We start from the raw sequence: 12500 nt of genomic DNA on the forward strand, positions 1-12500 counted from the left end.
TTTTTTTTTTTCGCCATTTAAATCAAGGTCGGAATGTACGCAAGGAACGCTGGCGGGAATGATGCTTCTTCCCTCGGAATGGGAATGATAACTGGAATATAAAATTTACGCCAAAAGCCAAGCGCTGGGACTGATGAGGCCATTCAGTGCTGAAAGGGGAATTGACAGGTTTAAAAAGTGTGACAAGAGGAAAACCTCAAAGCATTTGCACCATGAAACAATGATTAGGAGAGGGTGAAAAGTAATATCGAAGAATGAGAAGATGAACGGAGATACAGTAAAAGGAATGAAAGGGGGTTGCAGCTAGAGGCCGAAGGGACGCTGCAAAGAACCTTCAAAGAGGGGATAAAGTTTTCCTTTAAAAAGACATCGAATATATCCAGTGTGATTACACCTAACATAATCTTACCTTTTCCTTGTCTTCGCCCCCACTAACCCCCATCAAGCCTGGGCTAGATTGGGTCACTGGTCTGCCACTCCCGACAGCTTTCGAAGCACATGAGAAAACTGATCAGGCTACAGCTGGGAATTCATCTTTTTACAGTATGTCCAAGTTATGATATATATAATGGACAATATCACACATTTATCAATATCTATCTATCTGCCTAGCTGTATGTTTGTATAGCTGTCAATTTATCTATCCGTCTCATCTATCACTCTGTCTCCCTATCTATCGAACTATCTATCCATCTATCTGTCTGTACGTCCTTCTGTCCATGTAAATCATCTATCTCTCTCTATATATACCTATCTATCTATTTGCATGTCCCTCTGTCTGTCTGTCTACGCCAGGTAACACTTCCAGGAGAAATGGGAACACACTGCTTTGTAAAAAAATAAAATAAAAAAATCCACCGTTATATATAGGATCAACAACAAATGGCCTTCTTGCAATAGATATCACCTGTCAGATTTTTTCCCCCCTTCTTTTGAAAAACAACCTTGTTTACATTGGGAATTGTCATTTTGAAAAAAAAGAAATAAAACCTCTAATGGCATTATTGATCTTCCATGTAAAGCAGTTTTATCTAATCGAGTACTCCCCTATTTCAATAACAGATTACAAGATTCTGGATTAGATTCATTCCCATTCCCATTCCATTCAACTCTGGGCTACATACGGGCATGTGGATGCTCCTCAAATTGGAATTAAATAATACAACCACTGACCCAGTTGGTATCACTTCATTCGAATTACCCTTCTGAGTGAATATGTTGGAAATAGCGATGACATGAGCGCGTGTCTCGCGCCAATAAATGTTCTGCCTCACATCCGGATCGAACCCGGGTCTCTCAAATGACAGGCAAGGTTGCTATCAGCTGACTCAGAATTCATACAAGACTTTTGTGTTTCCGTACTTATTGTAAAAATACTGAGAATTTTATTTCACTGTAAAAATATTTAGCATTTCATGTGTCCAAGGGATTAGTCATAAAATCGTTGCGTATAATAATGCGAGAGTAAACATTATTCAATATAATATCAATAAAAAACGCATGAGGCTATTAACAAAATAATTCCACATTACCAGATTTCATTACCCAAGACAGTGGACAACAGGTGAGGCAATTAGTCATGCAGTATCCCAGGGGGATGCATGCAATTATAACCTTTAATGCAAAGCTGATTACGGTAGAATTCCTATTGCCCGAGTTAATTAACTTATCAGACCCTGTCTCCATTGCTTATAAGTAATAAATATCTATAATTTACGAAGACAAATTTTCAGGAAAAATTGGAAATAGGTCAACAGAGGGGAAATACAATACTTACTGTAATAGAAAAAATGTAAATGAATTTGATTTTATGAAGATAAATTGTCAGAAATATTAGAAATTGTTTAACAATGTACTGCTGCAAATAAATGAGTAATGAAATTGTCAGAAAAAATTAGAAATTGGCCACCAGAGGAAAATACACTTCTTGAAAGGCACAAGTAAATATGTATGGTGATTAACGAACTGGAAGTGGCAATAAATAACTAAACGTTGGTGACGTGGTTGGTATGGTGTTGGCGTCCCACCTCGGTGGTCGCGAGTTCGATTCTCTTCCATTCCATTGAGGAGTGAGAGATGTGTATTTCTGGTGATAGAAGTTCACTCTCGACGTGGTTCGGAAGTCACGTAAAGCCGTTGGTCCCGTTGCAACGTAAAAACACCATACAAACAAACAAACAATAAACGTTATAGAGAGAAATCGTCAGGGAAAACTAGAAACTTGTCAGTAGAAGAATAAAGGAATAAATACTATACATCTTGAAGGGCACAAGTAAATAGGTATATAATAATAACACTGATGAAGGGCACTGAAATATATATAAATATTATATATATTTATATATCTATATATATATATATATATATATATATATATATATATATATAATTCACACGAGAATTATGAAACTCCAACACTGAAAATAAATTTCTATTGAAACTTATTTTGAAGGCCACCGTTGACAATGATGAAATCTTACACTCGAGAGGAAAAAAATTATCTTTCAGAACGGTTATTCGAGCACCTTTAACAAGCTCACGTCTTTTGGTTAAGAAATAAAAATTCCCCTTTTCGAAGCGAGGTCATATTTCTCATTGCAAGCTTTTATATATTCTGGAAAACATCTCGTATGATACCAACGTTAGCTTCTTCCGTAACGAAAATAACTTATTATTTTCTTTCAACGAGAAAAAAAAAGCACATCAAGGAATCTTTCTATAGCCTTTTGTGAGATGCTAACTGGTTGTTAAGCGTAAGAGAAGTGCTCTATGAATAGTCACTGTTTGAAGAACGGATTAATCTGGTTATAAAAGTGAAAAAAGAGTGATACAAAAGATTAACAAGAATAGCAATAATCATTAATGCTCTCTCTCTCTCTCTCTCTCTCTCTCTCTCTCTCTCTCTCTCTCTCTCTCTCTCTCTCTGTATTTATAAATAATTGTCCAACAGTAACTGGTGGCTGATTGTTATCTCTCTCTCTCTCTCTCTCTCTCCAGCGAATAGGAATAGGAGAGAAAAGGTTTTGTTACTACTTGAATTAATTGTATCAAGAAAACGCGGACAGGTTAAGTTCATTTTTTAAACGGCTGCAATTTGCAAAATTTTGATAAAATTAGATAAATTTCCGTACAGAAAGTAAACCTCAGTGACAGAGGGTTTGTGAAACTTTCAAATTACAGCATAAATTTGGCTATGAATCTCCCTTAAAAAAAACGGAAGTGTCTCAAATAATATCTTCAACGCAAGGTTACTGAATATGGCCTGAAAATGTCACATGTTAAATGCCACATAGAGGGACACCCTTGCTGAGATTACTATAGTCGTTATTATGTGCATTTTGTCTCAGTTTGATATTTATTTTTAAGAATTATAATAATTTTGCACTTATGTGTATTTTCATATTATTTTTATGGTACAATGTATTGTACTTCTGTTTATCGATTTATATACAGTATAAAATAAATATGTTTGCATATATATATATATATATATATTATATATACTTATATATATATTATTATATATATATTATTATACAATAACATACGTATTTATCGCAAGCGAGAGAGGTAGGTTGAATTTATTATGTATGAATGTTGCTGAGTCACTGAGCTGTAGAATCCCTTGCAATAGAGGATTACTTTAAAAGCTAGATTTAAGTTGTTTTTTTTTTCAAAAACAAGAGATTTTTTTCCCTAAATGTAAAAGATTTATCACTCGGTGTAGGATTTTTTTTTTAAACTGTTTCCCATACGCTACGTATATGTCAGTATTTATGCAACAGAAAATAAAAATATTACGACATATTATTACTTATTTAGAGACAATACCTAATGAAAGCCGTAATGGTGATTAGTGATTTGATGTGGCAGCGTCATTATCCAAACAGCGTTATTGATAAGGGGGGTAGGCTCCGTAGGAGGGGATAATATGCCGTCAGTGCACCCCACGCGGTACACTGTAGGCATTACTGAAAGCATTACATAAGCAAACGTAAATTAATTCATTTCTAGATGTAATATATGTATATATATATATATATATATATATATATATATATATATATATATATATATATATATATATATATATATATATATATATATAGAGAGAGAGAGAGAGAGAGAGAGAGAGAGAGAGAGAGAGAGAGAGAGAGAGAGAGAGAGAGAGAAGGAAAGGGGGTTTATTAACCTTTTCTCCTTTTTCCTACTAAAGGTTTCTTGTACTTTTATTTATTTCGCTATTTCATTAACAAAAAAAAAGTGATATCCAACAATAAAGACAGCTAAAAAATCCCCCACCCCCCCCCCAACACCCCCCCCCCTACCCCCACCCACATCCCCAGAAAAGAAAATTCTTATTTTATATGCACGTTGGATGGCCTAGTTTCCATAATCACTATTTTGAGACAGACATTTGGAACGTGCATGAATATATCTCACTGGCACAAGGAATATCAGATAAGAAGAGGATACAAATCTCAGTCAACAGATAAAAAGCAGGTGCGAAGGAAATATCTTAAGGGAATTTAATATACCCCTTACGTTGAACCAAAAAGAAAATGGAAAGCTGATTTTATCCTTCATTTTATAAGGTTGTAAACATGGTAACACTGGTTCCCAGCAGGATAGAAATATTGACATTTTAATCCTGTAGGCTACAATAGCGTTTTGTAAGGTTTGTCATTTGTTTTATTCAAAATGTTTTATATTTCTTTAAATGTTTGTAATTGAGAGTTATGGTTATCTGTTAAAAAAAGTATACTACACTTAGTTTAGTAATAGTTACTGACAAGAGGTGCTACATAAGTAATTTTAATTATAGTGGTTTAATACAGAAAGTTAAATCTTGGTATATGTGTTATGTAATGATTTAAGAATAATGAAGAGGGAAGCGATATTTAGTATAAAGAAATGAAACTTTTTACACAGAACAGAAACAGTTAAAGGTGATGCAGCTAAAACTAATCATATAAAAGGCAACTGAGAGTCATATGCGATTTGAACTTGACTGACACGTTTTAACTTTCGTAAATAAACAACAAAAAGAAAGAAATTATTACAATTCTTAAGGCCCATGATTTAAAGTCTCTCTCTCTCTCTCTCTCTCTCTCTCTCTCTCTCTCTCTCTCTCTCTCTCTCTCTCTCTCTCTCGTTGAGTCTCCTCCGTTGTGATGGAGTTTGCCAACAACTCAAGGTGGGCTGACATGTATGTATGTAGTATGTATGTATTATGTGTTGTATGTATGTATGTATATATATATATATATGTGTGTGGTGTGTGTGTGTCTGTGTGTGTGTGTGTGTGTGTGTAGTTTGCTACGGAGAGGATAAGTATATTTGAATATGAAATTTATCTTCATTGTAATTGTATATTTACAGAATATTTTCCTTTCTCTTCTAGGTGTGCAAATGAATGTAGAAAACGAAAATAAAACCAAATAACCTTAATATAAAATCTCCATTGAAATTCTTCCCTCTGTGTAACATTGAACTAATGAATTAAGTGCAAAAATTACCAGTTTGCTTTTGCCTACATAGCAAATTTCATCTAATCACAAGCGTAGTATTCTCACAAATTACCAACTCAAGAGTTCACAGTATCCCAGCTATTCATTCTCCTATGTGCGTGAAAGTAATTCACGTAAAAAAAAAAATATTCATAACGTTATGTCTACCCGCGGCCACATAGGCCCTTGTTGCTCGCTGGAGCGGACTCCTGTGTACTATAGGACTTTATTGGGGTGGTGATAGAACTTACACCCTCGACGAACCTGTGTAGTACACTTTAGGGTGTCCGTATCGTAAAGAGCTCTTCGGAAGTGATGGAACGGAAGGTTTTACAGCCTCTCCTGAAATGGACATCCAGTGCATAAGACAGTTTTGGGTGTTCAGGGGGGAAAGTGTTAGGACCAGATGGCTCTCTCTCTCTCTCTCTCTCTCTCTCTCTCTCTCTCTCTGCCTTTTGAGATCACGGTATGCAGTTTTCATTACACGCCGCACATTATATATATATATATATATATATATATATATATATATATATATATATATATATTATATATATAACATCATTATATAACATACATTCATAACATACATATACAATCAACAGCATGGTATCAGAGTATCTCTAAAATGTATATAGAAACTTTTTTTGTTCTGAAACAGCAATTGAAGTGAAATTATCCCATACGAAAGCAAATGTTAAAGAAAAAACAAAATTAAACAAAAATCCCATTAAGTTACTGATCGCTATTCGAATGCTAAGGAATTTAGATACTATGAAAGGGAAAAAGATTGTTGAAAAAGGTAAAGAAAAGTTTATATACGTTTTTGGTGCTACAGTCAGCTTGTCGACAGAGTCGATTGATATTCTGAAGCACACTCTACTCTTACTCAACTCTAGTTGAATGGCCTCAGTGGAGACATAGAAAGAGCAGGAGAGCCGTTTCAAAGGCAAATTCCATCTACTCCTACTACGCGCTAGTAGTAGTAGTAGTAGTACCTTTCAGGGATTTTTTTTTTGTAAAGTTTCGCTTCTGTGTTTATTACATTTTCCGCATTGCCTTTCGAATAGATTTTTTTCGTGTTTCCTAAAAATTTAATATTTTTTATCGTGTATTTTTCCCTCCTGAGTTTTTTGTTTTGTTTTTGTTTTTTGTTTGTTTGCCGTTTGTGAGTAAATTTTTTCTATTTTAACATTCAGAAGGTGTTTAGCTCATACATACATATATATATATATATATATATATATATATATATATATATATTGCTGATTGATTGGCCGGTAATGTTAGACCAGAACAACGCACGCACACACACACTCACTACGAGTAAATTATACTGACACACATCGGGATCGAATCCCTGGTATCTCAAGTGAAACACCAGGGCACTATACCAACTGAACCACATAGGTCATTTGAGAGACAGGGGTTCGATTCTTACGTAAGTCACAAATATATATATATATATATATATATATATATATATATATATATATATATATATGTGTGTGTATTATATATGTGGTGTGTGTGTGTTTGCGCGCGCGCGTTTGTCGTTGTGTATGTTCACACACGTGCGCTTGTTTGTGGGTCCTGGGTATAATATACGTGTAAGGTTTGTTTACTCCCTCTGCGCATATTAATCGAAGATGGAGGAGAGAAACTTCAAAAGACATTGTGTGGGCGGCCATGAGGTGTAGGAGACGAGAAAGAGTAGGAGGAGGAGGAGGAGGAGGAGGAGGAGGAGGAGGAGGAGGTGTGATTGTCTAAAGGCGGAGATTGAGAGGAGGCTTATATTCCGATATTCAGTGACGTCATTCCTATGAGAGCTTTCGGGGACAGTTTAACCATTTTGTTTCTTTATTATAGTCTTTTTATGGAGAGACGCAAAGTGGTAAGGGGTTACTTTGATTACTTGAACCTTTTCTGAGACATTTAAGACTTTTGATCCTGAACCCTTATCCATTTATCTCTTAACAGCAAAACAACATCAATCTTACTATACTATCTTACTTCTTACCATAATGGGCGTCATGTCTGTCTGTCCGTCTGTCATTCAATCACGGCCAAACGGCTGGTCCGATGGCCATGAAACTTGGCAGGGTTATAGTGAGGACCCCTAAGATGGTTTATAAGGGGGTTTCATCCTACATCCCTCCCCGCTCCGAAGGGGGTGGGGGTGAGAAGGGATTCCCTGAAATGGAGCTGGTTATGCCCGTAGACTTAGTTTCTTTACCCATTATCATATATAATTTCTGCATACATGTGACTTATCATTTGGAAAAGAATACTATAGAGTAAACATCAATGAGATAATAGTTTAAAAAACACTAGCGAGTCACTTATATGAAGCAGCAGATGAATATCCTCATAGTAAGGATTGGTAAGTTGTTAGTAATAGTAATGATAGTAAAAATAGTTACTGTAATATTGAGCCACGAAGGTCCCTTAATATTATAGGATATCATTAGGATTCTATTGTCAGCAGTTTATCCTAATTCAGTGTGTAGGGGAGTAAGCAGATCCAGAAAGTATAAAGAAATTATTATTATTATTATTATTATTATTATTATTATTATTATTATTATTATTATTATTATTATTTAGAGGATGAACCCTATTCATGTGGAGCAAGCCTACAGAGGCTATAGACTTGAAATTCAAGCTTCCAAAGAATATAGTGTTCTTTGAAATACGTAACAGAAGGCGATAGAAAATACAGAAAGAAAGGCTAGTTACTAGAAGAGGAAAAATTGAGCAAATCGATAAATAAACAGATAAAAAACGTACGAGAATTATATTAAAATATTACGAGAAGTTAAGACACATTCATACCTCAAGATGGAATATTCTTGTGCCAGTTTCTTGTGACCAGTAGATTTAGAATTACTCAGGCAATTGCTTTAAATACACTTATGTATTTAAAACGTTTTGAGTCGTATGAAATAAATATGTGACCTTTAAAACGATAATATTTAAATGATCTCTACATAAAAATCTCCCGTTTCGAAATCTACTGAAATATCAAAACAATTGATTTAATTGTTTTTGCTCTATCGAAGTGTAATTGTATTATTTTTATTTTATTTTGTTTATAATTTTTTTCTCCCATCATGATCCTAATGCGTTTTCAGTTTCAAAATCAATCCTTTGAAGTGGATTATCCTTTAAGGAAAAATAATAATAATAATAATAATAATAATAATAATAATAATAATAATAACTAATAATAATAATAATAATATATTATTATTATTATTATTATTATTATTATTATTATCATTATTATAACACTTAAAAACATTCACAAAACGTAATTCTAATATTGTTATGTATTATTATTATTATTATTATTATTATTATTATTATTATTATTATTATTATTATTATTATTATTATTATTATCACAAAACTTACCCATCCTAAAATCTCATCCTTACATCAGCTAGTTGTATGAATGAAATCCATACGTATTCAACTCATCTTTTATCAAAAGGAAACAAGGATTCACTCTGATAACTTTACCTTTATTTTTTTCTTTCCAGGACCTTACTGCCCACGCACCTTCGACGGGTGGTCATGCTGGAACGATACCCCAGCGGGCCACACGGCCTACGTCCCGTGCCCCGAATTCGTCACTGGGTTTGACCCTAAACGTGAGTGTTCTTCGTTTTTCATTCTCACAGACATATGTATGTATACACACACTCACACAGATGTATATATGTATGTACGTATGTATATGTATGTATATATAATATAGATATATACATACGTAACATGTAAGTTTGGTGATGTAATCGTCACGTTTTTAATTTTTCGTTATTTAAAATCAAGCATACGTGTGTGATTCTGTGTATGTTTGTGTGTTTGTGTATGTATGTGTATTAACTGTTTATATGTGTTTGGTACACTCTTTTCCATCTGAATTCTATCGATATATATATATATATATATATATATATATATATATTATATATATATATATATATATACTGTACATGTATACACATATGTATGTATGTGTGTGTGTTTGTGTACGTATGTACGCATATAAACTGTATAGGTATGCATTATTTGTTTATTGAACTAGTTTCTTCTGAATTGTATCAGTAAGTGTATACTATATAGATATATATATATATATATATATATATATATATATATATATATATATATATGTATATATATATACGTATATATATATATATATATATATATATATATATATATACCTACAAAATATGTATATATAAAAATGCACTAGGAACAACACCTACCCATCTTTTAGTGATTAAACCTTCTTACTTACAAGTGTAATGAGATTCAGTCTCCGAGGAGAATGTTTTTCTCCGAAGCATAACTTAACATTTTTTTTCCTATCACTTTTTTTTCCCCTTTTGTGTAGGAAGGAAGGAAAAGGAAGGAAGGAAGGAAATTGCTTTCGTATATTACAGCCTGTGATTAATTTTACACCCGAAGAGAAAGGAGAGGGGGGGGGGGGGGGGGGGTGTGAAGTGGGTTCGTGTGGTCATTTTCAATGCATTTAGCCTTCCGTCTAGATATAACAAAAATAGTAGGGGGTGGGGGCCTTAATCACACATTATTTAGTTTCCCGGTGATCGATTAGTGGAAGACAGTATAAGGCTCTGAGGATCGCTGTTTGAGTCGAAGGTTCCGAATATATATATTCCTGAACATTGCTCGGGGGTGGGGGGGGGGATGTGTTCAGTCGCTGGGAATTTAGTTTGGAATTGGAAGAGGGATGGAATATCAAATATAGGCCAACAGCCAAGCGCCGGAACCTAAATGAAAATATTCAAACAGTTGTTAGAAAAAGGTGTAAAGTATGAATATGAACGGAGGTGCAGTGAAAGGAATGAAAAAACGAAGAATCTCGAAAAATGCCTTAAATGCACCGCGTGAGGCGCACTTGGGGGGCGCCACCCCCTCTATAGGGCCAGCGTTAGACGCAACCAAATCGTTTAATGTTTGTGGGCAGGATTGAGTTCCAGTCGTGTCCTTGGAGAAACTAAGCCCTGGAGAAGCTAATAATCCAGGGAATAATCCAGATTATTCCCTGGAATTATGGGAGAGCCAAATACCTGACCTTCGTGACCCAAGCTCAGGATTAACGTATCCCCCATTGAGCAGTAGATGGGCAGAATAAACACAAAAGCACAACAAACTATAATTATAGAATGGTCAGGCCAGGTCTAAAGACCGTGGGTCAGGCATCTAGATAGATCAAGTAGGAACCGGAAATGAAGAATTATATGAAGAATTCTTTCAGACGATGAGACCACGAGTCCTATAGTAATATTGAAGGATTTCGTGTTGATTTTTTTTTAGCTATTTACCATGAATTAATACACATGGAAAGGGTCCCATAGTTATTATTATTATTATTATTATTATTATTATTATTATTATTATTATTATTATCATCACAGTCCTCCAATTCGAGTGGGTGATATTTATAGTGTGGGGTTCCGGGTTGCGTCCTGCCTCTATGCTACGAACCATCTCATTCGAGAGGCTGAGAATTATCATTATTATTATATGATTTATTTCACACCGCAAGTCCATAGTTGAACTAGTTTTGTAATAAATACAATCTCCGTGAAGATATGTTAAAACCACACATTTACTTAGAATTTATTTTAGAACACGGCGAAAGAATCTGGATTATCTAGAGAGATATCGGAAAGTCTTTTGATTGAATTAGTTATTTTACGATAGATTATATAAAGTTTCGTTGACTACGTCAGCAAATATTCAATACGTATTTTTTTTATCAACTCACACATATGGCCCTCCCACACGAATTCTATCCCATAAGGGGGGAGTAGTGTCGACAGTGCACCTCACGTGTGCTCCGTAGGCATTGTGTAAGGTTCTTGGCGGCATCCCTTCTTCTCCTAAGCTGGGACCCATTTCATTTATTTCTTTTACTGGACCTCCGTCCATCTTACTTTACACTCTGAATGACCTCATAAGTACCAGCGTTTGTCCTATGGCCTGAGTTTTATATTCCGGTTACAATTGTAGACAGATGTTAGGAAAATGGACCTATAATGGCAGTTGTCGTTATTCCATGCAATTTAGACGACTGGTTGGAAAACGTCTGTCACTACTCTCTCTCTCTCTCTCTCTCTCTCGTCTCTTTCCTTATTTGTCCAGGAATGTTGGCGTGATCCTTCTCTCCTGGAGAGGGAACTTCCTCACCATAAGGACCCTGAGCTCTTGATACTTCCCTTTTGTAGGGTCGACCCTGAAGTAGTTGCATCTTTCATTTCTTTCTTCTTAAAGAGAGAGAGAGAGAGAGAGAGAGAGAGAGAGAGAGAGAGAGAGAGAGAGAGAGAGAGAGTTTTGCTTCACTTTCACAATGCGATAAATTCCGAGCATGTATACTTATATTTTATTATCACAAAAGGTCTTTTAGAAAAAAATAGGATGGTAAATGTTTTAAAAATATGAAATAAAAACTTGAAAATACTCGGAAGTAAGATTGGAAAACAAATTTTTTTTTTTTACCAAAACCTACTACTAGATTTCTTTGCCAAATTGAGCCAAAGGACATGGGAAATAAACCGTTAGAAATGGGGTGTGTGTGTGTGTGTGTGTGTGTGTGTGTGTAGTATATATATATGTATGTATGTATGTATGCATAAGGTCCTATAATTGCTATTACGCTGAAGGTGAACCCAATTCATGTGGAACAACCACACAGGAGCCAAAGAATATGGTATTCATTTGAAAGAATTTTCAGAGTAGGAAATAACAGAAGAGATCAGATATTATAAAAGAAAACAAGATAAAGTTAATGAATTAATAATTATATATAGTGTGTGTATAAGTATAAATAAATAAACTTTTCAATGAAGATGCAATGCCTGGAACAAGAAAAGATAAGACGACAAAAGTAATGTCATACAGGAGGAGTATAATAGTAATATAAGTGTGAAAATGCATGAAAAGTAGAAGTGA

The 12500-nt window shown here is 34.5% G+C and overlaps 1 protein-coding gene across 3 annotated transcripts in view; it reads left to right on the forward strand.

Annotated features, from left to right (window-relative positions):
- The window catches only part of LOC135220016 (calcitonin receptor-like), a gene marked incomplete at its 3' end in the record, with an annotated part of 456589 nt that overhangs the window by 380589 nt on the left and 63500 nt on the right, over positions 1–12500 (forward strand). For all 3 annotated transcript variants that reach the window (XM_064257312.1, XM_064257311.1, XM_064257314.1), the window contains 1 exon segment: positions 9056–9166. In XM_064257312.1, the coding sequence (XP_064113382.1) occupies positions 9056–9166 (111 nt within the window).

This window comes from Macrobrachium nipponense, chromosome 1, assembly GCF_015104395.2.
Source record: "Macrobrachium nipponense isolate FS-2020 chromosome 1, ASM1510439v2, whole genome shotgun sequence".
Lineage (NCBI taxonomy): Eukaryota > Metazoa > Arthropoda > Malacostraca > Decapoda > Palaemonidae > Macrobrachium > Macrobrachium nipponense.